Source organism: Misgurnus anguillicaudatus, chromosome 13 (assembly GCF_027580225.2).
Source record: "Misgurnus anguillicaudatus chromosome 13, ASM2758022v2, whole genome shotgun sequence".
NCBI lineage: Eukaryota > Metazoa > Chordata > Actinopteri > Cypriniformes > Cobitidae > Misgurnus > Misgurnus anguillicaudatus.
In genome coordinates this window covers 32499310-32519348 of record NC_073349.2, presented here as the reverse complement: position 1 = coordinate 32519348, position 20039 = coordinate 32499310, and the positions used below count along the sequence as shown (strand labels likewise).

Sequence of the window (20039 nt, the reverse complement as noted above, 5' to 3'; positions counted from 1 at the left end):
CCTCAGATACAGATATCGTCTCCCTTCCCCTAAAGTTTTATTATTTTTCTTAAAAGCGTCAGCTAAATGCCTAAATGAATATTGTAGAACTAAATTGTTATTTTATATATTAAGTGCTTATTTAAGATATTATGATAATTTAATAATGAATATTAAGTATTTAATATCTTAATCTGGAAACATTAAAGAAAGAGAGTCAGAAGTGGAGATCAGCACATTTATGTCCGACTCATCTTCAAAAATCTATTTGCGTTTAGGGCCGATAAATTGTCAGGTAAACAAGAAATTAAAAAAATTCCTCATGGTGCGTAGATCCAAAGCAACCTTAATAAAGACTGAATTGCAGAAGAGTCGTTTCTTTGCGGTCTAGATGAGAGATGCCTACACACACACACACAGTGTCTGGGTTAGAGTCGCTGTTTGAATCTCTCCGCCCCTGTGGATCGAGGCTCTTCACATGCAGCTGATCCAGTGTACAGACTGACAGACAGACAGCATCATCAGCGAGAGATGTCCGCATCTGTTAACGTCTCAAACTTCACCAACAGATTCGCGCAGGCTCCTTGGCGCGTCGCGCTTTGGTCGCTCGCGTACGCGCTGGTTCTACTGGTGGCCGTGACTGGAAATCTGATCGTTATTTGGATTATTGTCGCTCACAAGAGAATGAGAACCGTCACCAACTACTTTCTGCTGAATCTGGCGGTGTCTGACGCATCTGTGGCATCGCTCAACGCGCTGGTGAACTTCATATACGCTGCGCACGGGGATTGGTACTTTGGCGACGCTTACTGCCGCTTCCAGAACTTCTACCCGGTGGCCGCGGTTTTCGCGAGCATCTACTCAATGAGCGCCATCGCGTTAGACAGGTGACACAAACACACACACAAACGACAACAAGAGGACGAGAGCTGCGTTTTATCTGGATATAGATAGTGTTTACTTTCCTCAACCGATTTGAATGATCTGTGTGGAGTATAAATACGTGTAATGTCCAGTTCCTTATCTCTATAGCCTTTGAAAATGATTTCTTGTCAAAGCATTGATTTGTTTTTTCTTGAGTAATAATCGTGGCGCCATTGACCCACAGTTGATGCGCAACATCTCTGTATAGTCTCTCTGTAGCTGCAGGATAACAGGTGATGGATGGTGACACTTTTTCTTTTTTATTAACGAATTCAACTTTTCAAACTAACAACAGAAACTTAATAGAAACGAAATAATCAAATTCATTTACCAGTCCTATAACATTTAAATTTCGAAATAAAATTAGTCCCAAATTGTAGTATGTTAACATTAATATCCTTAAACGACCCGGATGATTTCCAGTGAAAGTGGAGGTGTTTTATACTGAGTTTTTTTCTTTTTGCCTCACTGCTTATTCTAAAGCATAAATATCCTCAGTCACAAACACATCACTAACCTACATTTTATACTTAATTACATAAAAAATGTAGTAATTGATTATTTTACCTTGAGTAAAAGTTCTAAAATAATATAATAAAATGACTTATAAGAAAGTGCTAAACCAAGTATAAATGGTAAAAGCAACTTGCATTTATTATGTAGTGGAGTGAAAATTAGCCAAAGAAAAACACTGATAAAGACATCGATACTTCACTTTTTTACAACCTCTGATTCACTGCAAGAGGGTGAAGTTTACTGATGATAACCCAAATGAATACATGAAATAATATTTGGAAGAATACATAAGCAGTAATGAATGCAGAAAAGCTGAAATGGAAGTAGTCGTCGTATTTTGATGTGTGTTATTGTTAAAGAGTGCACAGCCTATAGACAACAACAACAACAATTGATGTGTTAGTGTAGTCCAGTACTGGCATACTTGCATGTGTTTACTTTTCCATAACAAAAACACTACATACTTTTAAGGCATAGTTTAGGTAGGCCAATTGAGAAGCAGTGAACATTTACCATGGGGTCGATGCAGGGACGGATTATGGTGATGATGTGCCCTGGGCACGGATGTCTCAAAGCCCCCCTTTATCAATTTTTTGGGCAACAGCGTTGCACCTGTATGCACACAATATTCTGTACTTTCCCACCACAAATTGGTTTATTTATATCTCACCAGTATCTATCAACCTACAACATACTGTACAACATACTCAATCAAAAAGATTCTGACCTCTCCAAATCATATCACAGGAGAAAATTCCATAAATATTTTACATTTCATTTAGAAGACATTTTATTACATTTCATGTGTAACTGTCGTTCACCACAGGCATTTAGGGGCTGGACACACCAAAACTTTTAAACGCAGCTGAAAACACCTTGAGGATGCTGAATGCCAGCTGTTTTTCAGCCGAGCGCTTTGGTAGCTGTGATACTTCAGCTGCGACCTGGTTGGTTGCTGTGGTAATGTCCCGCCCCTCCTCCACTGTAATTGGACGGCTGTGTTAGAACTGACATTGACCAGCAGAGCTTTTCACTCAAAGTTAAATATTTTTGAACTCTCGGCGCTGAGTGCGGAAAAACCCCGAGCGCCGGTTTTTTAGCGCGGAAAAAATCCGCTAGCTGCTTGCTTATTTGAAAAACGCTGAGTTTCCATTGGAATCAATTGAAAACATGCGCCGGCCGCGGGCGACCGGGCGTAAAAGCTTTGTGTGTCCAGCCCCTTAGCTTAGAACAAAAAAGTTGGTTTAAATTTATCTTAGCTGAGGGGTATCTTTCTCGATTTCTTCTGAGAAAACGCTTCCACAACATCATCAAAATCCAGTTCCATCACAAGATCGCATTCAATGGCCATTAAAGACAGTAAATTTAGATGTCCTTGACACATTTTGCGTCTTAGTATGTTTTTTACTCTTGCCATTAGAGAAAATGAACGTTCTCCTTTACAGTTGCTGACTGGCAGGGTGAGGAAAAGCTGTCCTTTTTGTGCTTTCTTATCATTGATCCACTTGGTTGTGGTTTTAAACTCATTTTTGTTTTGGTTTTTGAGTAACCGTCTTCTACGCGTGACTTTTATATTACGCAAAGCTTTTCACTCGCCTCTAGATGTCCCTCTCAACAGCGCAACAATACATTAAAATTATTTATTTGATTTATTTACTAATTACCCTGCTGGCCCAGTAGGCCCGTGCGTTAATCCATGCCTGGTTCGATGTTGATGTCATTTCTTTTTTAATTAGGTACATGGCGATAATCCACCCGCTGAAGCCCCGACTCTCAGCAACAGCTACGAAAGCCATGATTGCATGCGTGTGGATTATGGCCGTGATTCTGGCATTTCCTCTGTGCTATTTCTCAACGACACGAGTGATTCCTCACCGGACGCTGTGTTACGTGGCCTGGCCGCAACCGGCCCATAACTCCTTTATGTGAGAGAGCTTCTTAAGCTTGAATTGTGTTTTAAACGTAACCTTTTGTTTTTTGCTGTCATGTTTATTTTTTGAATACAAAATGTTGTTTCTGCACAGGAATCACTTTCTTTGATTCACATTATGGGATTGGTTGTTTTGTTTGTGTTTAGGTATCACGTGATTGTGGCAGTACTGGTTTACCTTCTGCCTTTGGCAGTGATGGCCATCACCTACACCAGGGTCGGACTCACCCTGTGGGGGGGTGAAATTCCAGGACATTCCTCTGAAACTTTCCAAGATCAACTTCAGGCAAAGCGGAAGGTGCGCGCTCCGAGATATTCTTGATACATCTACTGTATAAGATGCGAAGTGAAACCATTTTAAATAGATAACAAAACAAGGAAAATAAATTTGTGATTAAAATAAGCACTTTGAAAACTGTGGGAGGCAATGTACAATATTATTGAAGACTGTAAATTAGAGCATGTGGGTGGTTTGTGTAGGTAAGTTTTCCAGTTATTCCTCGATCTGGATTTCAGCCTCTTACGGCTGATGGTTTGTTCTTCTGTGCTTTTTCTTTGTTTTATTTACATCCGTGAACTAACGATGTGCGTTTAAATCTTTTTAAGATGTAAAGCTTGTTTGTCAGTAAGGCTGAATGTTAATGTTTATTGTGTTTAGGTTGTGAAGATGATGGTGATTGTGGTGATGACTTTTGCCGTATGTTGGTTCCCATATCATGTGTATTTCATCGTGACTGGTCTCAAGCGTGAACTGAATAAATGGAAGGGGATCCAGCAGGTTTATCTGTCTGTGTTGTGGCTCTCCATGAGTTCCTCGATGTATAACCCCATCATCTACTGCTGCCTAAACAGCAGGTACAGTACAGACATACAGTCATAAAACACAATTTTGTCTTAGACCTTCTCCTAAATAGCACTAAAACATTTCATTGTAAAACCTTCAGTATTTTCTTAATGCTGCTGAGATGGGTGAGATCAATCTCCATCATGATTTAATCATAGACATTTTGTAGAACAAGGTATTATAATGCCATATATAAATGAGATTGTAAAGTAAAGGAAAATGAAATCAAATGTTGCCATATTCAAATAATTACCGTAAATATGCCTCATAACCTCAAAACCATGGTAATACAGTGTTTCCCACAGGATTTTGAGGAGACTGTGGTGGTGGTGGTGATGACGTCACCCGCTAATTAGCATATATGTGACGTCATCATGTTGTGTTTGCGTTTGATCTAGTGTTGGCACCTGAAATATGTTTCACTTCTACTCTTTGATCTGTATCTGTATTTTATCTGAATTATATATCAAATTATATTTTAAGCCGAATTAAGCTGTTTTAAATGGTCAGAATCATGAAAATTCTATTTGTGGGGGCCAGTGTTGATTCTGTGGTGGGCCACCACAAATAAATCAATGTATGGGAAACACTGTAATATAGTGCCATTTTACACTCTTAACTGAGAGATATTGCTTTTGTGTGTGTGTGTGTGTGTGTTGTGTGCGCCCGCGCGCATGCGCGTGCGTGTGTGTGTGCGTGCATGCGTGTGTTAAATACTGTAGTCCATATTTGAAATGCAAATTATTAAAATTATAGCATCTTGTTTACATTGAACATAATAATCATTTTGATTTGGTATAATGTTATTTAAATTATTTTGAGATCAAGTGGGCCCCCTAGTGAGTGGCGCGTTAAAGGTAGGGTATCAAATTTTGAAAAATGCGAACGTAGCCGACTAGCAAAGAAATCACGATCCCACCCTCCATTCAAATCACCATCGCCTCTTTCAAAACACATGAACACGCACAGATCAGACAGTCACATCTCATGTATCATTCAACAGTGAGGCTGTTTACACTTGGCATTAACATGTGTTTTCGTCGATCGGATCACAAGTGGACGACGTTAATGCCAGGTGTAAACGGTGTTCAAAACGTTTTGAGCTCGTCCACTTTCGACCACTTTCAACCACATCCAGAGGTGGTCGAAACCACTTTCGATCGGATCGCTTTGGAGTTGCGGAACGCACATGTGGTTGAATGCGTTCGAACAGCCACACGCGACCGCCTTCTCTCCGCCCATTTATCTAATCTGAGGTATTAAACAAAATTTTACGTCTTTTTTTACTTCTGGCGTGAACATTCGGTGAACATCGCTATTTTTAGCCTTTCATTGATAAAACTAAGCGGCTGATCTCCGTAGTTTCGTTTTGAAAGCGTGTGAAAGTTGCGCGATCCTATTTCATCAATTGCGCTGAAAATTCAAAGTAAGCTCTTACATACTCATGTAAAAAACACTGTGCAGCATGTTTACTTGCTAAACAAGCAGTGCACTCAGACATAATATTAGTTTGCGTCCATATCAACTCATAATTACTCCCGCTCGGGTTTGAATGACAGCAGAGAGACTCGCCCACCGTCTCACAGACCACCCCCTCATAGTATTCAGCACAGAAGCGGTCGAAAGTGGACAAAAGAGACGGATTTAAATACCAGGTGTAAACGTAATGTGTCTCTCTCGTCCACTTGTGATCCGATCGATGAAAACACATCTAAATACCAAGTGTAAACAGCCCCAGTGAGAAAACTTTGCAGTACAAAGTGAATAACATTACCAAAATAACCAACATAAACAACTGGTTTTCATCAGAATTAGTTAAAGCACACTTTCGGTTTTGTAGACGTAGTAACTAACTATATCGTTACGCTAATCTGTAAACGAACCAGGCGCGGAGCTATGGGCGGCCTGGGCCCGCCCAGATTGACAGCTGGCCCGCCCAATCAGAAATGTAAAAAATACTACTCTGTATAGTTAGACATGTATACTACTTTATGTGGTGTAATTTATCTATTGCATGTTATGTTAAAAACAGTAAAATTATAAGTAAGCCTGATAACTATTTAAAAACTATTAAAGCAGTTGAATGTTGCGTTATAGTGAAATATTCCCGAGCAGCTTTCAGCCATGATCACTTTGAGAACTTTTTTTGCAAGCAAGTAGAAAACGTATTTTGAATAACAACAGGTTATAAATATGTGCTGCGCGCTTTCCTCTCAATAACATAAACACACAACAAATATGACAGCGGGGTAAAAAATAGAAAGAAAACATCTGATCATAGTGATGTTGTTTGATATAGCGATATAGCAGCACTATAAGTCACGCCACGTTTATTGCTACACTTTATACAATATAGCCTATTGCTTTTAAGCAACAAATAGCCTATCATAACAACCTATAAGCCTACTGTGTAATTGAGACATTAATTTAAGAAATGCATTAAAGCAGAAAGACGTGTAGGCTGCGGAATTAAAGTGGGTTCACTTCAATCCACACCACAGACGTTCTTGGTTTGCTTCTTATTTATTAAATTGAGGCAATTGTTTGATCAAACATTGATTAATATTAAGATACAATTTATACAAAACGAAATTCACTTTAAAGAAAGTCTTTCTACAAAACAAACCTCGCAAAATCGCTTGCCCGACGTCCATTACGGGCTTTGGCGAATTCCTGTCGGGCTATAAAAAAATGATGCGCCTTGGCCGTCAGGCGGAAGAAAAAATATTGTAATGTGTTTGCATTCTCTCAGATTTAGTTAGGTAATTATGTTGTATGTAATTCGGCGTCATCTTGTTAGCCATTACTATCCTCACTAACAAGTGAAACTGTCAGGAAATGAAGTGAAAGCATTAAATCATTAAAGCATTAAGCATTATTCCTTTCGTTCACGTCTGATATGCGCGCTCCTCGGCTCCACTCTTCACGAGTAGGCTTGCTCTTGTGCTCATCAAAAAGTATATTAAATGTTTATTTATTTGTCATTTCGTTTAACCCCAGAGTCTAACATTATTCTAGCAATTCCCTTTTTCTTTCTTTATTTAGTAAGTTAACTTAAATATGTGAGAACGAAAATATATTTTTAGTGATTTGCATGAAGAGAATATGATGTTAGAAGCTTCATTTTAAGCATTTAGTAGCCGTATTTATTTAAACACTTCAATAGGTTATTTAAAAAAGTATATGTTTTTTTGGGGGTTCATTTATATTTCCTGTCACTGTGTGCAGGTTATTTTTTGTAGGCTACGAGAGCCCAATATTTTTTTTTACCAAAAAGGCTTAATAAATGTCACGTTGCATTACAATTTAAAGTATCAATAATGTCAAAAATGTGACGTGCAGTTCGGGTGTGTGTGTATGCTGTTTAAATTAGTGTTCTGAAGTTTTGACGAATTTTATAGACTTGTTATAGTTTCTTATTCAAAAGTGACACCCATAGATTCAGGCCCACCCGGACTTAATCCATGCCCACCCATATGTCACGTTCTGCATCCGCCACTGAAACGAACACAAATTTCATAAGCAACACAATGTTTCATCAAAGTAGAATATCTGAATCCATCTCAATACAAACATATCACGTACCTTACCAAAAATAAGTGCAGACCCTTTGACTCCTGCAGCTGTTTGCATCTCGTGGTAAAGCAGGAAAGTTAGCGATGTTCATTTGGGTTTTTGCCCTTTACTGATCCAGGCAGTTTTAAAAGATGTCTTTCGTTTTGTGGCTCCTGTGCAGGTTGTCAATTCAGCACAAAATTCAGTTTGCCATTCTCCCTCTGTTTACAGACGAGAGGTGAGGGCACGTGAACACTCTGATGACGTATGGTGTCTGCGTGAACAGGCTGCGCGGTGGCATTCAAATTACGCTTATGGATGAGGGACAACATTCGTTCGGGCCAAAATCTATGATTGGTTAAACATTTTTTGGTCCTACGCCTTTCACAGATGACATCAATTTCTACAAATACACTTAAACAACTTAACATAGTGATTGCTATCAGGATGTGAGGAGACTTTTAACCAGCATAACTAAAAATGTTTCTGGATCAAATTAGATACCCTGCCTTTAAGCCTTTGTGGGGCCCTGGGCTAATGCAGTGTTTCTTCCCCCCCACCAAAAGTACAATCAAACAAACACTGTATATATATATATATACAGATACACACACACACTCATGAAATATAAACAAACACAAAGCGCATGTCAAATCCCAAAGTAGGCAAAAATTATGCAAATAAATGACATAATATTATACCACGGGCCTATTGAATGCTTTATTCTGATTGGCTGAGAAATGTTGGGTGTTGGGTGTTGATTATTTTGTTGAAAACCTTTTAAATGTCTTAAAAATAGAAACCAGATCAATGTTTGTTGTAACCGTGGTATAAGAGGAATAATTGACTCCGGTCCTTTGAATTATTTGAAAATAATGCACACCCACAGTGTAAAGGCACTCCGCTTAGCAGCACTCAAAGTGCTTTACATATGAAAGGAGGATTCTTCTCAACGACCACCAATGTGCAGCATCAACCTGGATGCTGCGACGGCAGCCATATTGCGCCTGAACGCCCACCACACACCAGCTTATTAGTGAAGAGGAGGCCGAGTGATGTAGCCAATTAGTATGAGGGGATGATTAGTAGGCCAATGGGCAAGTTTGGCCAGGATGACGGAGCACACCCCTACACTTTTTTCGAAAGACATCCTGGGATTTTTAATGACCACAGAGAGTCAGGACCTCGTTTTAACGTCTCATCCGAAGGACGGTGCTTTTTGAGAGTATAGTGTCCCTGTCACTACACTGGGGTGTTAGGACCCACACAGACCACAGGGTGAGCACCACCTGCTGGTCTCACTAACACCACTACCAGCAGCAACCTGGTTTTCCCAGGTTAGGGTTAGGGTCTCCCATCCGAATACCGACCAGGTTCAACCCTATTTAGTTTCAGTGGCCAACCAGTCTTGGGCTAAAGGGTGATATGGCTGCTGGCCAAAAGATCTGCTTTTCTTTGAGGATAAACATTACATTTCTAGGCTGGAGGTCACTGGTCAGGGAGCAGCAAAACTCAGTATGCATAGAAAGGACCAGGACTGCTCTGTTTCCACAGTGTGGTGTTGTTATTTTAACCAAAAAGATGTGATATCTTTTTACCTGCATTTGTAAAACAGAGACTGTCGAGTCATCGGAATAAGCTCAGGTTTTTGTACTGGGAACATTTATGCATTTCATTTGGCCAATCCTTTAATCCAGAATAATTTACAGTGCACGCAAGCTATATATTTCATCAGTATGCCACTGTCTGTTCCTTGGAGCTCAAATCCCTGTGCTGCTATCACAATCATCTACCTGTTGAGCTATAGGAACACAATATTTATATCCATCTTCAGTAGAAAGACATGAGGTGTCTTTAGAGTACTGTGAGAACTCCCCCTAACCTTTGCAGGGGTGGGGGTCTCGCGATAACTCTCATTCTGATATGATTTCATCATGCAGGTTCCGGGCCGGATTCAAGCAGGTCTTCCGCTGGTGTCCCTACATCCAGGTATCAGATTATCAGACAGAGTTTGAGCTCCAGACTGCACGCTTCCAGCAGAACCGGCGACAGAGCAATTTGTACACGGTGACGCGCTTGGACTGTTGTCCAGAGCAGAGCGGTGCGCGACGCAGTAGCTCATGCACCGCCCGCCGCTGAAGATTGCTGTTTTATACCAAGTTAAGCTGCTGGAATTACAAACCACCGTCAGAAACATTACATTTATTTATCAAAACTTTGACAATAACTCTATATCTGTCAATATTACATTATACAGGAAGATCATTCCAATCTCAATGTCATTTTCAGTGGTTTGCATTTTTTTTGTAGTTGTTTTAAAAATGCCCACTGGGGTCCAAAGGTCTGAGACCACACAGAAAATAAGTGACATTAAGCATATAGAGTCAGATTCTCTAAAGACAGACACACCAAATATTATTGACATTTATGCATTTGGCAGACCCTTTTATCCAAAGCAGTTTACTGTACATTCAATGTATGCATGTCTTTTAACAATATGTATTTCCTGGGATTCAAACCCACAACAGCTGTGTGGCTAACCCAACACACTACGTGCTGAGCCACCAGATCCTAATCCTGTTTACTGTATACTGTGATTATGTTGTGTAAGGACCTTCCCATCTAAAGTCCTGTAATCTGTCAGGTCCTGTTGGAACACAGAAATCTCTCTAAAAGGCTCTTCACGCTGGGCGCGACGTGATAAGAGTGTTGTAAATTTCGCTGTGCTTTTACACAAACAATTGATAGTCTTGTGCTTATTCACGCTTCCCTGATAGGTGGCGCTGGCCAGTGAGAAGAAGAAAACCTCAAAACTGGGTGCAAAAGCATCACGAGACGCACAAACTGTGCAGAAGCGAAGTGAGGATGAGTTCTCCACTCTTCTCCGTTTGCACTCTTCTTTCTCTCCGGTGTTTATTTTGGATTTCTAAACATTTTTCTTTGTTTCAACGCCACCACCCTTTTGTGTAACAATAGCAGCTCCTGGCACGTTTACGTACGGCTTAAATTTAATTGGGCAACGAGGAAAATTGACACACTGGTCACTTAATCTTGAATTAGAATAGAAATGGTTTAGTCACTGTCATTCTTGAGCAAAAACATGCAGACATGCAGTCAAACACGATGCACCTCAAACAGGTTAATTTTCCGTTGTCAGTAAATTGTAAATGTACATTTTAGTGGTTACGTTGGTGTCGTCGTCAGATAACAAAGTAAAACAAATGGAGCAGCTCGCCAAATTGGTTGCAAGGCCACCAGAGTTTCTTTCTTTCTGACCGCAGCGTGTGGGTCTGCAGACTGCACAACTTCAGTGCCATTTACATTCGGGTCCAGTCAGGTTTTCAAATAAATTGACACTGGTTCGGGTCGGACTCGGGTCTAATTTTGTCTCGGGTCGGGTCTTTCTTTAAATATATAAAAAATATATGTATGCCATCAGGTTCGGGTCATTTCAGGTCGTGTACATTTCTTTGGACCCGAGAAGACCTCTACTCTGCACTAAATGTCAGTGCCGTGGCCCGTGGTTGGTTAGTGCAGATTAAGGGGAGGTATTATTATAATAAGATTATCTGTGCTGCTCCTTTGTTATGTGTTGGATAATGCATCTGTTGTATTGTAACTTTTTTGTATGCCGTTATTTTCTTTAAAAAAATTGTTCTATGTTTATAACCAGAATGAATAAAATCTTAAGTGTTGTACTGTGTGTGTTGATATTCTGTTCACATGACAGGTGTAAGGGGAAAACAAAATATATATCCATTCGCTGGCCCAATGGTGGAAACCAACCAGCATGGCAGAAGGATCGTCTCGCGTTCGGTCTTTTCTGAACAAATGTCATTTTAACATTTAATATCTGAATCCAAAAGATATAAACAGTGTCGTTCGTAATTACAAATCAAATTGATGTAATTATAGAATTTGGATAAACGTTTGATCATTCTATCAACTCATTCATCCGTACACAAATTTTTCCCTGTTATAGCAGAGGATAACAAATATTAGCATGTAATGGTAATCTTCCCTGCCTAAACAGAGGATGATACTTTATAGTAACTTAAGAGTTAATAATACAGAGCAAATTAGAATGAATACAAACGTAACAACTTATTTACCAGGTAGGTAAAACATAATTCAGATGCCAATTTACATTGCAATTCAAATACGAAACTGTCAGGATTTACTAAAGCACTGAAAATATGTAGTCTAGTTATTTTTGTGACTGATCTTGCATTTCTAGTTAAAAAGAGGCATCACAGAGATCAGGGAATGCGTGAGGATACAATGCAGAGGATTGTTTTAACACATAACATAACTGGAACATATTGTTTGTCAAGTCATGTTATTTTTTATTTGCTGAAGTCATTCAAAAAGGAGTCACTAGGAGAAGTCACACAATAGCATGTGTTTCAAAGCTTCTTGTAAACCTTCACATTTTTTTGTCATCCAAATGTTTTCAGTGTCTTTTGTTAGCTGGGTTTACACCCCCCAATTTTCCGCTGCGATGTCTGTGGTGCTGAACTCAAGATCAGCTCTGCTTATTTGTGACCCTGAACTAATTGTGAACTATTTGTGAACTAATCTGTGCTGCTTTTAGTGTTGGTCATTATGGAAATCAGCTGTTGTGCTTGTGTTATTTAATTTGAGCTTTTTTAGTAAATAAACCTCAACTATTAGCACTCTCATCTGCGCTTTTTTGGACTTGCGCTTTCAGGCTAATTTGCCCCATTTAGTAAATCTGAGCCAAAGTGTCAGTTCTGTTCATCTAATCACATTTCTGCTCTGATCACACAGATGTTTCTCTATTTCTGTCTTTTTTCTCTTTCCTTGTTTCATTTCTTCATTCTTGGGTGAACTGCTGCCAAATTACATGAAAGCCTTTTAGACAGACATGTGGTGCAGTGTCAGACTTCTCTCTTCATTACTGCGTGTGAGAATTAACATCCGTCACTCACCACTGACAACACAAAGTAACACAAAAAGTGTTAAGCACTTTCAGTGATTATTGTGGTTCTGCTGTAATGTGATCAATCTGCAAGTCGGACTTCAAAAGAACAGGTACGTGATTCACAAGAGGAGATTTGTTGGGTTTTAAATGATCAAACATTCGTATACACTCACATGTGAATGGCCATAAATGGAGATGAAGTGTGCAGTGTTAGATCATCTTCACACACACACACACACTGGCATTGGCATTGGCAGTATTTAACATGTAATTCATCACACTTGACATACAGACGGCTCATCTATAAACACCAAAGACATTCTCTTCCAAACATAAGAACTTTAAAACAGACACAAACACACACACACACACACACACACGTCAATGCTCTGCATGGTCCCAATGTCTTCTCTTTTGCTGTGAGTGTATTTCTGCAATACTGTCTCAAGGAATATTGTTACTGCAAATAAACCCTAACTCCTAAAAAAACAATAACATTAATGAACCAGCAATTAACATTAACAGTGTGCAGCAACAACATCACTAATGATTAAACTGTGTGTGTGTGTGTGTGTGTATGTGCGTGTGTGTGTGTGTGTGTGTGTGTGTGTGCGTGTGCGTGCGTGCGTGCGTGCGTGTACAGGTTCACAGGAGGGTCAAAGTTCTTTTACAGCTGCAGGAACCTTTACTGTGTAAAGAATCATGAGTGAAGACAGAGAAACACAACAGACCTGTGAGTACACAAACACACCACACAATCAAACATGCTTTAATTCTACCTTCACTTGAAACTTACTGTGTGTGTGTGTGTGTGTGTGTGTGTGTGTGTGTGTGTGTGTGTGTGTGTGTGTGTGTGTGTGTCAGGTCATGAGCTGTCCTCTAAACCGTCTGGCCTCTTTGTTAAACTCCAGAGGTGCCCAAAACCAAGCAGCTTTACTGCGTCTGTCATTACCAGAGTTGTGTGTTTAATTTAGTATTACTTCTTCATCAGCGTCTGTAATTCATTACAACACAAACTTGTCGTCTGTACTGTATAATCAAGTTACTGTGCTGTTTTATTTGTTGTACATATTTGTGTAATACGTTGAGTTTACTTATAAAACCTGTAGAAACAGATTACCTCAACAAAAAAATTGTTAATTCATTTATCATTTTTGAGTTATAGAAAATTTTGAAACAGCTTTGCAGAGTTAACTTCTGTATACACAGAAATGACATGAAAACTTGAGTAAAGTTAACTCAGTATGATAAGTTCAGCTAACTTACAGATTTAATGTGGCAAAATGTGTGATTTTTTTGTCATTGGATAAACACCCCCACAAAAATGCACATCATATCATTAATTCATAATTGTATAATTAATTATCAAGAGCTAATGCACTGATGACGGGCACATTGTTATTGTGAAGAGAAACAAGATGTGTTGAACTGAGTCCATGTACACCAAAGCAATGAGCATCTAAACGATGACTTCATAATAATTTACTTAATAGTCACAAACTTTAAGTAATATTAACTTGTCATTAAATGGGTTCTGGTTTAAACCTTTTTAGTAGAATTTCTTTCACCGTTTTGCATGACATTTCCAAATGAGCTTTTGAGAAATGACATTTGAAGCAAACAGTGAAGATGTGAGATTGAGGAAATGTGTGTCTATGGTGTGTATTTCAGTTGTGTTGGGTGCGCTGTTATTGGGTTTGGTTTGGGCTGTGACGGGTCCTGCCTGTGCACCAGGTCAGAATCTCTTTGGGTTGGTGGTTCTGTTTCTTTCTGCTGTGTGTGGAGGAAAACTCATCAGCGTCTTCACCTTCCCTAACACACCTCCAGTACCTGCGCTCCTGGGTAAAACATGCAACCAGTATGCCTCATTATTAGTGGATTTCATTTGTTCCTGAAGGGTTTTTACAGCCAGGGTTAAAACCCTATTTCTGCATAGTAACTTTACACACAAACCATCAAAATCAAATGATTATTCACAGTAAACTACACATAGATATGATAAAACCACTACTGTCTTGTGTCTTTTGTATGTTCAGTGTTCAGTGGAGTACCCTAACCAACCCTCACAGACAACACATATACATTTGAAGATATTGTAAAACAAATAGGCTTTTTACAAATGCTTCCTTCTGCTTCTTTTTCTTCTTTCTTAACTCCCTCGTTCTCTCACGCTTTCTCTTACTCCTCGTGTGTGTTTCTGTAATGTTTTATGTGTGTTTCTGTAATGTTTTATGTGTTTTACAGGAATGCTGCTGGCAGGTGTGGTGTTGAGGAATGTGCCCTATGTCACAGACAGTGTGTATATAGATCAGAATTGGTCTTCGGCTCTTAGAAATGTTGCTTTAGCTGTGATTCTGACCAGAGCTGGGTTAGGAATCAATGGTTCTGTATGTGCCCCAACCCTTCATTTACTGGACGTCTGTGTTTCAGGATCTGCAGTGGTTCATGTCTCTCTCTCTCTCTCTCTCTCTCTCTCTCTCTCTCTCTCTCTCTCTCTCTCTCTCTCTCTCTCTCTCTCTCTCTCTCTCTGGCAGGCCTTGCATCATTTAAAAGCAGTCTGTGTGAGGGTTGCTGTTGGTCCGTGTGTTGTCGAGGCTTGTACGGTGGCTGTTGTGGGTCATTTTCTGCTGGAATTACCCTGGATATGGAGCTTCCTTCTTGGGTGCAAGTTCAAACTCATCTTTTATCAATTATGTAAGGAATAATTGACTCCGGTCCTTTAAGTTATTTGAAAATAATGCACACCCGCGGCGTAACGCATAACCACCTTGGGTGTGAATTATTTTTGAATAATTCAAAGGACCGGAGTCAATTATTTTGCTTATACCACGGTTACCAAAAACATTGCTCTGGTGCCAATTTTTAAGACATTTTAAGGTTAGGTGTGCGGTTATTGAAAAGAAATAAACACCCATGGGACAACCAATCAGAATAAAGCATTCAACAGCACCGTGGTATAAATAGTTTAATGAGCAGCCAAGAGTGACTGTGAAAACTCCATAAGATGTTTAGGTGGTAGAAGGACCAAATGCCTGCTCAATGTACATTAGCAGTTGTCAGGAGTTTATAAAATCCATCTGAAAGCATGCAGACAGTGACGCATTCCTCTACTATCATCTGTAGTCTCTATATGTGAATCAGGAGGAGTATTACAGAAGCTTTCTATCTTAGGTCTTAATATAAAATGTGATACCTTAAAGTGATTTTTATCTTTGTGGTGTTTGCAGCTTCGTTCTAGCTGCCGTTTCCCCAGCTGTAGTTGTTCCATCCATGTTACTTCTGCAGACGCAAGGTTACGGCGTTCAGAAAGGAATCCCAACCCTTCTGATGGCTGCTGGGAGCTTTGATGATATTCTGGCCATCACTGGATTTACCACCTGCCTGGGCATCGCCTTCGGAACAGGTCTCACACATGCCGCTAGGCAAGACACTAAAAACATTTAGCTAACCCATCTAAAGGCTACTCTACCGAAGAAAAGATGTCAAGCTGAAAAAGCTTCACTACAGGTGGAAAGTGAAAGGGTTGTGGAAGGCATGAAAAGAATAGAGAGACTTTATATCAAGGTGACTTACTCATTTACAGAGAAGAATAAACGCATAAACGTGAAATTAAAAGGAAGAAAATCTGTTTTGCATAAAGAAAGGGAATGTTATGTGATTCAACCCAATCTGTGAAATGGAGGGGTTAAAGTGAGGCAGTTCAGTCAGGGTATTACTGGTTATGGGTGTCTTAAGATAATGAAGATGAATTGCATTCAGTGTTTTCGTCTTCAAAGGGTCAACGTGGATGAACATTGGTAAAGGAGTTCTGGAGGTTGTGGGAGGGATTCTGGCAGGAGGAATTCTGGGAATTCTGCTCTATTTCATCCCCAGCACAAACCAGGTGACACACACACACACACACACAGTAGTGATGTTTCTATGAGTAGATCTTGTCCAGGATGCTGATTGGTCAACACAATAAATAGACTAAAGTATTGTGACACCCCCATTCTAATAAAGATATTTGGCGATTAATGTTGCCACAATTTTGGATCATTGTGTTCCTGTGTCCAAATCATTGATGGGTGTCTTCTTCATCTGACAGAATCAGTCATTTCTTTTGATTATTTTCAATTCTCTATATAAGATCATTAAATGCTGTGCTTACTAAAAATGACTAAAGAAATCAAACCTTTTCTTTTTGTCCATATAAGTGTAGTTGTGATATATTCATGATAAAGAACAGCTGTCATCTCTTCAGCTCCTTAACAATTGCCAGGAGATTTATCTTCTAACAGAAGCATGGTACTCATTTCAATAAACGTTAGTTTCTGTAATAATGTTTTTATTTCGTGTGTTCACGCGCAGGCAGATGTGGTGTTGTTGCGCTCGTGTCTGTTGATGGGTCTGTCTGTGTTCAGTGTGTTCGCGGGGCACGCGGTGGGTTTGGCCGGTGCTGGTGGTCTCTGTACTCTTGTCCTGGCGTTTATCTCTGGACTTGGTTGGGCAGAACAGAAGGTAAAAGATTTTGAGGAACTTCTGAAGAAGCGTGAGCTGAATCTCATTGAGTGTCTGTGTGCAGGCTCCAGTGGCTGCAGTGGTGAGCAGGTTCTGGGATGTCTGTCAGCCGCTCTTATTTGGCCTGATTGGAGCAGAAATCAACATCTCATCCCTCAGTGCTTATACTGTTGGTAACACAAACACACTCGTGCGCACACACACAGGCAAATAGGGTCATATTTTACTGTAACCCATGGGCTTGTTGTTTTATAACACTGTGACAGCAGCAATGATGTGATAAGGCTCACTAATTTGTCTGTGTGTGTGTGTGTGTGTGTGTGTGTGTGTGTGTGTGTGTGTGTGTGTGTCTGTCTGTCTGTCTGTCTGTCTGTAGGGTTAGGTGTTGCCACTCTGAGTGTTGGGTTGCTGGTTCGAATGTCAATGACATTTGTTGTTGTTTTGTTTGCTGGTTTCAATATTAAGGAGAAGATCTTTATATCTCTGGCTTGGATGCCTAAAGCTACAGTGCAAGTGAGTTAATAAACACAAGCAGGTGCAAACTTTAATATAATGTGATGAATGGTTAATTTTATTTTTATATCAGCATGGTACATTTACAGAGATGTGTTTCAACTTTATTTGGTCTTTTAAAATATATATATATTGACAAGCTTTAGTTTCATACAGCAGTCACAATCACAGTTCAATGTGACATCAATGCTGCATCGCGTGTGTGTGTGTGTGTGTGTGCGTGCGTGCGTGCGTGCGTGCGTGCGTTTGTGTGTTGAGGCTGCTATAGGATCCATGGCTCTGGACACAGCCCACAGCACTGGAGATGAGCAGCTGCAGTATTATGGGATGGAGGTTCTCACTGTGGCTGTTCTTGCCATTCTGATCACTGCACCAATGGGTGCGCTTATAATCGGCTTCACGGGGCCTAAATTACTGCAGAAATACACAACTACACACCAGCACATAAACACACAAGGTGAGTTAGAAAGTTTACACACACAGTTGTGTTTTGGGGTAAAGATGGCAGTGGTGGTTCATCCACACATACACTGTGATACTGAACAGATTCTTATAAGCTTTCTCTCACATGTGAAAGGTAAGAAACACACACATGTGACTTGTGTTTTCTGTATTTGTTGTGTCTGTAGATCAGCGTGTGAAAACTTGTGACTTGGGCAGCCTGGAGTCCAAACTCTGAAGCGCAATAATCTTTACTTATAAACTCAACTCTCATTCCTGCAGCAGTTTTGAGAAATCACATCATCGATCTCAAATCCCTTCAGAAATGATTTCAAGCTCTTTGTTCATAGTTTTCTAGTCTTTATGTAATAAAATCCATCACATCATACAGCATGCTTCAGTTTTTTAATCTCTCATCTTGAGGATTTATTTGTATGCTGTCATTTATTTTTGATTTAATCAAATTGGTCCAAATGATTCAGAATGCAGCAGCTTGGCTTGTTTTATTAATACAGCATAATAATAAAGTTTATTTTATAAAGCAACTTTAAAAGGTCTCAAAGTGCTTTACAAGAATAAAATAATGAAGTAATACAATAAAGATAATGATAATATGTGATAATATGAAATGAGATAAAAAAGATCAAATATCCTCAATATTTGGCTGAGCTTTTATTTCCTTATACTTCACCACGTGACCTTCGCTCTTCTGAAACTGGCCTTTTAACGGTTCCTTTAACTTGTTTGCTGGGCGACAGGCTTTTTCTTCATTAGCTCCTAAACTGTGAAATTCCTAACCCTACTGAGATTAGGCAGGAGTGGGGAACCCATAGGTCCTGAAGGGCCACTTTAGTTCCAACCCTAATCAAACACACCTGGAAATCTAATTCATGTCTTCAGGATTACTTGGAAATGAAATTCAGGTGTGTTTAGTTAGTGCTGGAATTAAACTCTGCAGGTTAAAGTCTCACCTTAAAACTAATTTTTTTAGGTTGGCTTTTAATTGAACATTTGTATTTTTATATGGTTTGATTTGTTGTTGCGTTGTTCTGTATATGTGTGTGTATTAATTGTTAGGGTTCAGTGCTTTAAATTCTACATTTAAAGGTGCTATAGACAATAAAGTTTATTATTATTATATTATAAAGAAAACACCAAAAAATCACCAGACAGCGATTGTGAAACAAAATGGGATTTAAGAGCAGATTTAAAAACATTAAAAATTCAGCCTGTCTGTCTAATATCAGTTGGGAAGTCTTGGTGCACAGGAAGAGTAATGGAGAGATATCCTAACATACACTGTAAAAAAAATCCTTGTAAGTAATTCAAGTTTACTTAACTTGAATTTACAATTTATTTCAAATTTCTTGATTAGTGAGGTGTTGCTTTAAATAATACGTTGAATTAGCTTAAATTGTTTTTTTTTTTAATAATTTATAGCAAGTCCTCATGAATTCATGTTTCTACAACAAAACCCTGTTCATTTATTCAAATAAAAGTGAAAATAATATGAACCTTGATTTATTGGTATTTAATATCTATGCTTCTTTTTGGTTTAATTTAATACAATATAAACCAGCACACAACCTATTCAATATAAAGTGTTTGGGGGCCAAAACATTTGCTTGTCTTACAAATATTACTTCTTAACCCCTTCATCTGTGATTAAAAAAGATCATCAAACACCATGGGGCGGTTCCCCAGACAGGGTTTAGGTTAATCCAGGACTAGGCTGTATGTATTTATTAGATCATTTACGTTTTTACAAACGTACCTTACAAAAAACACTGCAGGTGTGCATCTTAATATCAGTGACGTTATTTTGTCGTATTATAAAATGAAACAGGACAAGCTGTTTAAATGAAAGTAGCACAAACATGCATTTTAGTCTG

The 20039-nt window shown here is 39.2% G+C and overlaps 2 protein-coding genes across 6 annotated transcripts; both read left to right on the top strand.

Annotated features, from left to right (window-relative positions):
* Nucleotides 1-393: 393 nt before the first annotated feature.
* On the top strand, nucleotides 394-11451 carry LOC129431544 (neuromedin-K receptor). Of its 2 annotated transcripts, none has more exons than XM_055189512.2 (5): nucleotides 394-866; nucleotides 3156-3344; nucleotides 3497-3647; nucleotides 4008-4204; nucleotides 9689-11451. In XM_055189512.2, the coding sequence occupies exons 1-5, from the start codon at nucleotides 511-513 to the stop codon at nucleotides 9885-9887; spliced, it is 1092 nt and encodes a 363-aa protein (XP_055045487.2). In that variant the 5' UTR covers nucleotides 394-510; the 3' UTR covers nucleotides 9888-11451. The 2 variants fall into 2 exon arrangements, with proteins under 2 accessions (XP_055045487.2, XP_073731773.1); XM_073875672.1 differs by lacking the exon at nucleotides 9689-11451 and adding an exon at nucleotides 7980-8319.
* A 99-nt stretch (nucleotides 11452-11550) lies between these two features.
* Nucleotides 11551-18758, top strand: LOC129431543 (sodium/hydrogen exchanger 9B2). Of its 4 annotated transcripts, none has more exons than XR_012373018.1 (13): nucleotides 11551-12803; nucleotides 13337-13426; nucleotides 13558-13656; nucleotides 14371-14535; nucleotides 14938-15080; nucleotides 15228-15355; nucleotides 15921-16096; nucleotides 16470-16576; nucleotides 17044-17193; nucleotides 17258-17362; nucleotides 17659-17706; nucleotides 17975-18163; nucleotides 18336-18758. XR_012373018.1 is itself a non-coding variant. In XM_073875671.1 (13 exons), exons 2-13 carry the CDS (start codon nucleotides 13396-13398, stop codon nucleotides 18383-18385), a joined length of 1401 nt encoding a protein of 466 aa, XP_073731772.1. In that variant the 5' UTR covers nucleotides 11551-12803; nucleotides 13337-13395; the 3' UTR covers nucleotides 18386-18757. The 4 variants fall into 4 exon arrangements, 2 of the variants coding, with proteins under 2 accessions (XP_073731772.1, XP_073731771.1); XR_012373017.1 differs by having other exon boundaries at nucleotides 17258-17366; nucleotides 17570-17706; nucleotides 18336-18757; XM_073875671.1 differs by having other exon boundaries at nucleotides 17965-18163; nucleotides 18336-18757.
* The last annotated feature ends 1281 nt before the right edge of the window (nucleotides 18759-20039 follow it).

Coding starts and splice junctions, on each gene's coding strand:
- LOC129431543 (XM_073875670.1), top strand. CDS start 13,396: ATGAGTGAAGACAGAGAAACACAACAGACCT. Junction 16,577..17,043: donor TCATCCCCAGCACAAACCAG/GTGACACACACA, acceptor GTTCACGCGCAG/GCAGATGTGGTGTTGTTGCG. Junction 18,164..18,335: donor CCAGCACATAAACACACAAG/GTGAGTTAGAAA, acceptor TTGTGTCTGTAG/ATCAGCGTGTGAAAACTTGT.
- LOC129431544 (XM_055189512.2), top strand. CDS start 511: ATGTCCGCATCTGTTAACGTCTCAAACTTCACCAACAGATTCGCGCAG. Junction 867..3,155: donor AGCGCCATCGCGTTAGACAG/GTGACACAAACA, acceptor TTTTTTAATTAG/GTACATGGCGATAATCCACC. Junction 3,345..3,496: donor CCGGCCCATAACTCCTTTAT/GTGAGAGAGCTT, acceptor GTTTGTGTTTAG/GTATCACGTGATTGTGGCAG.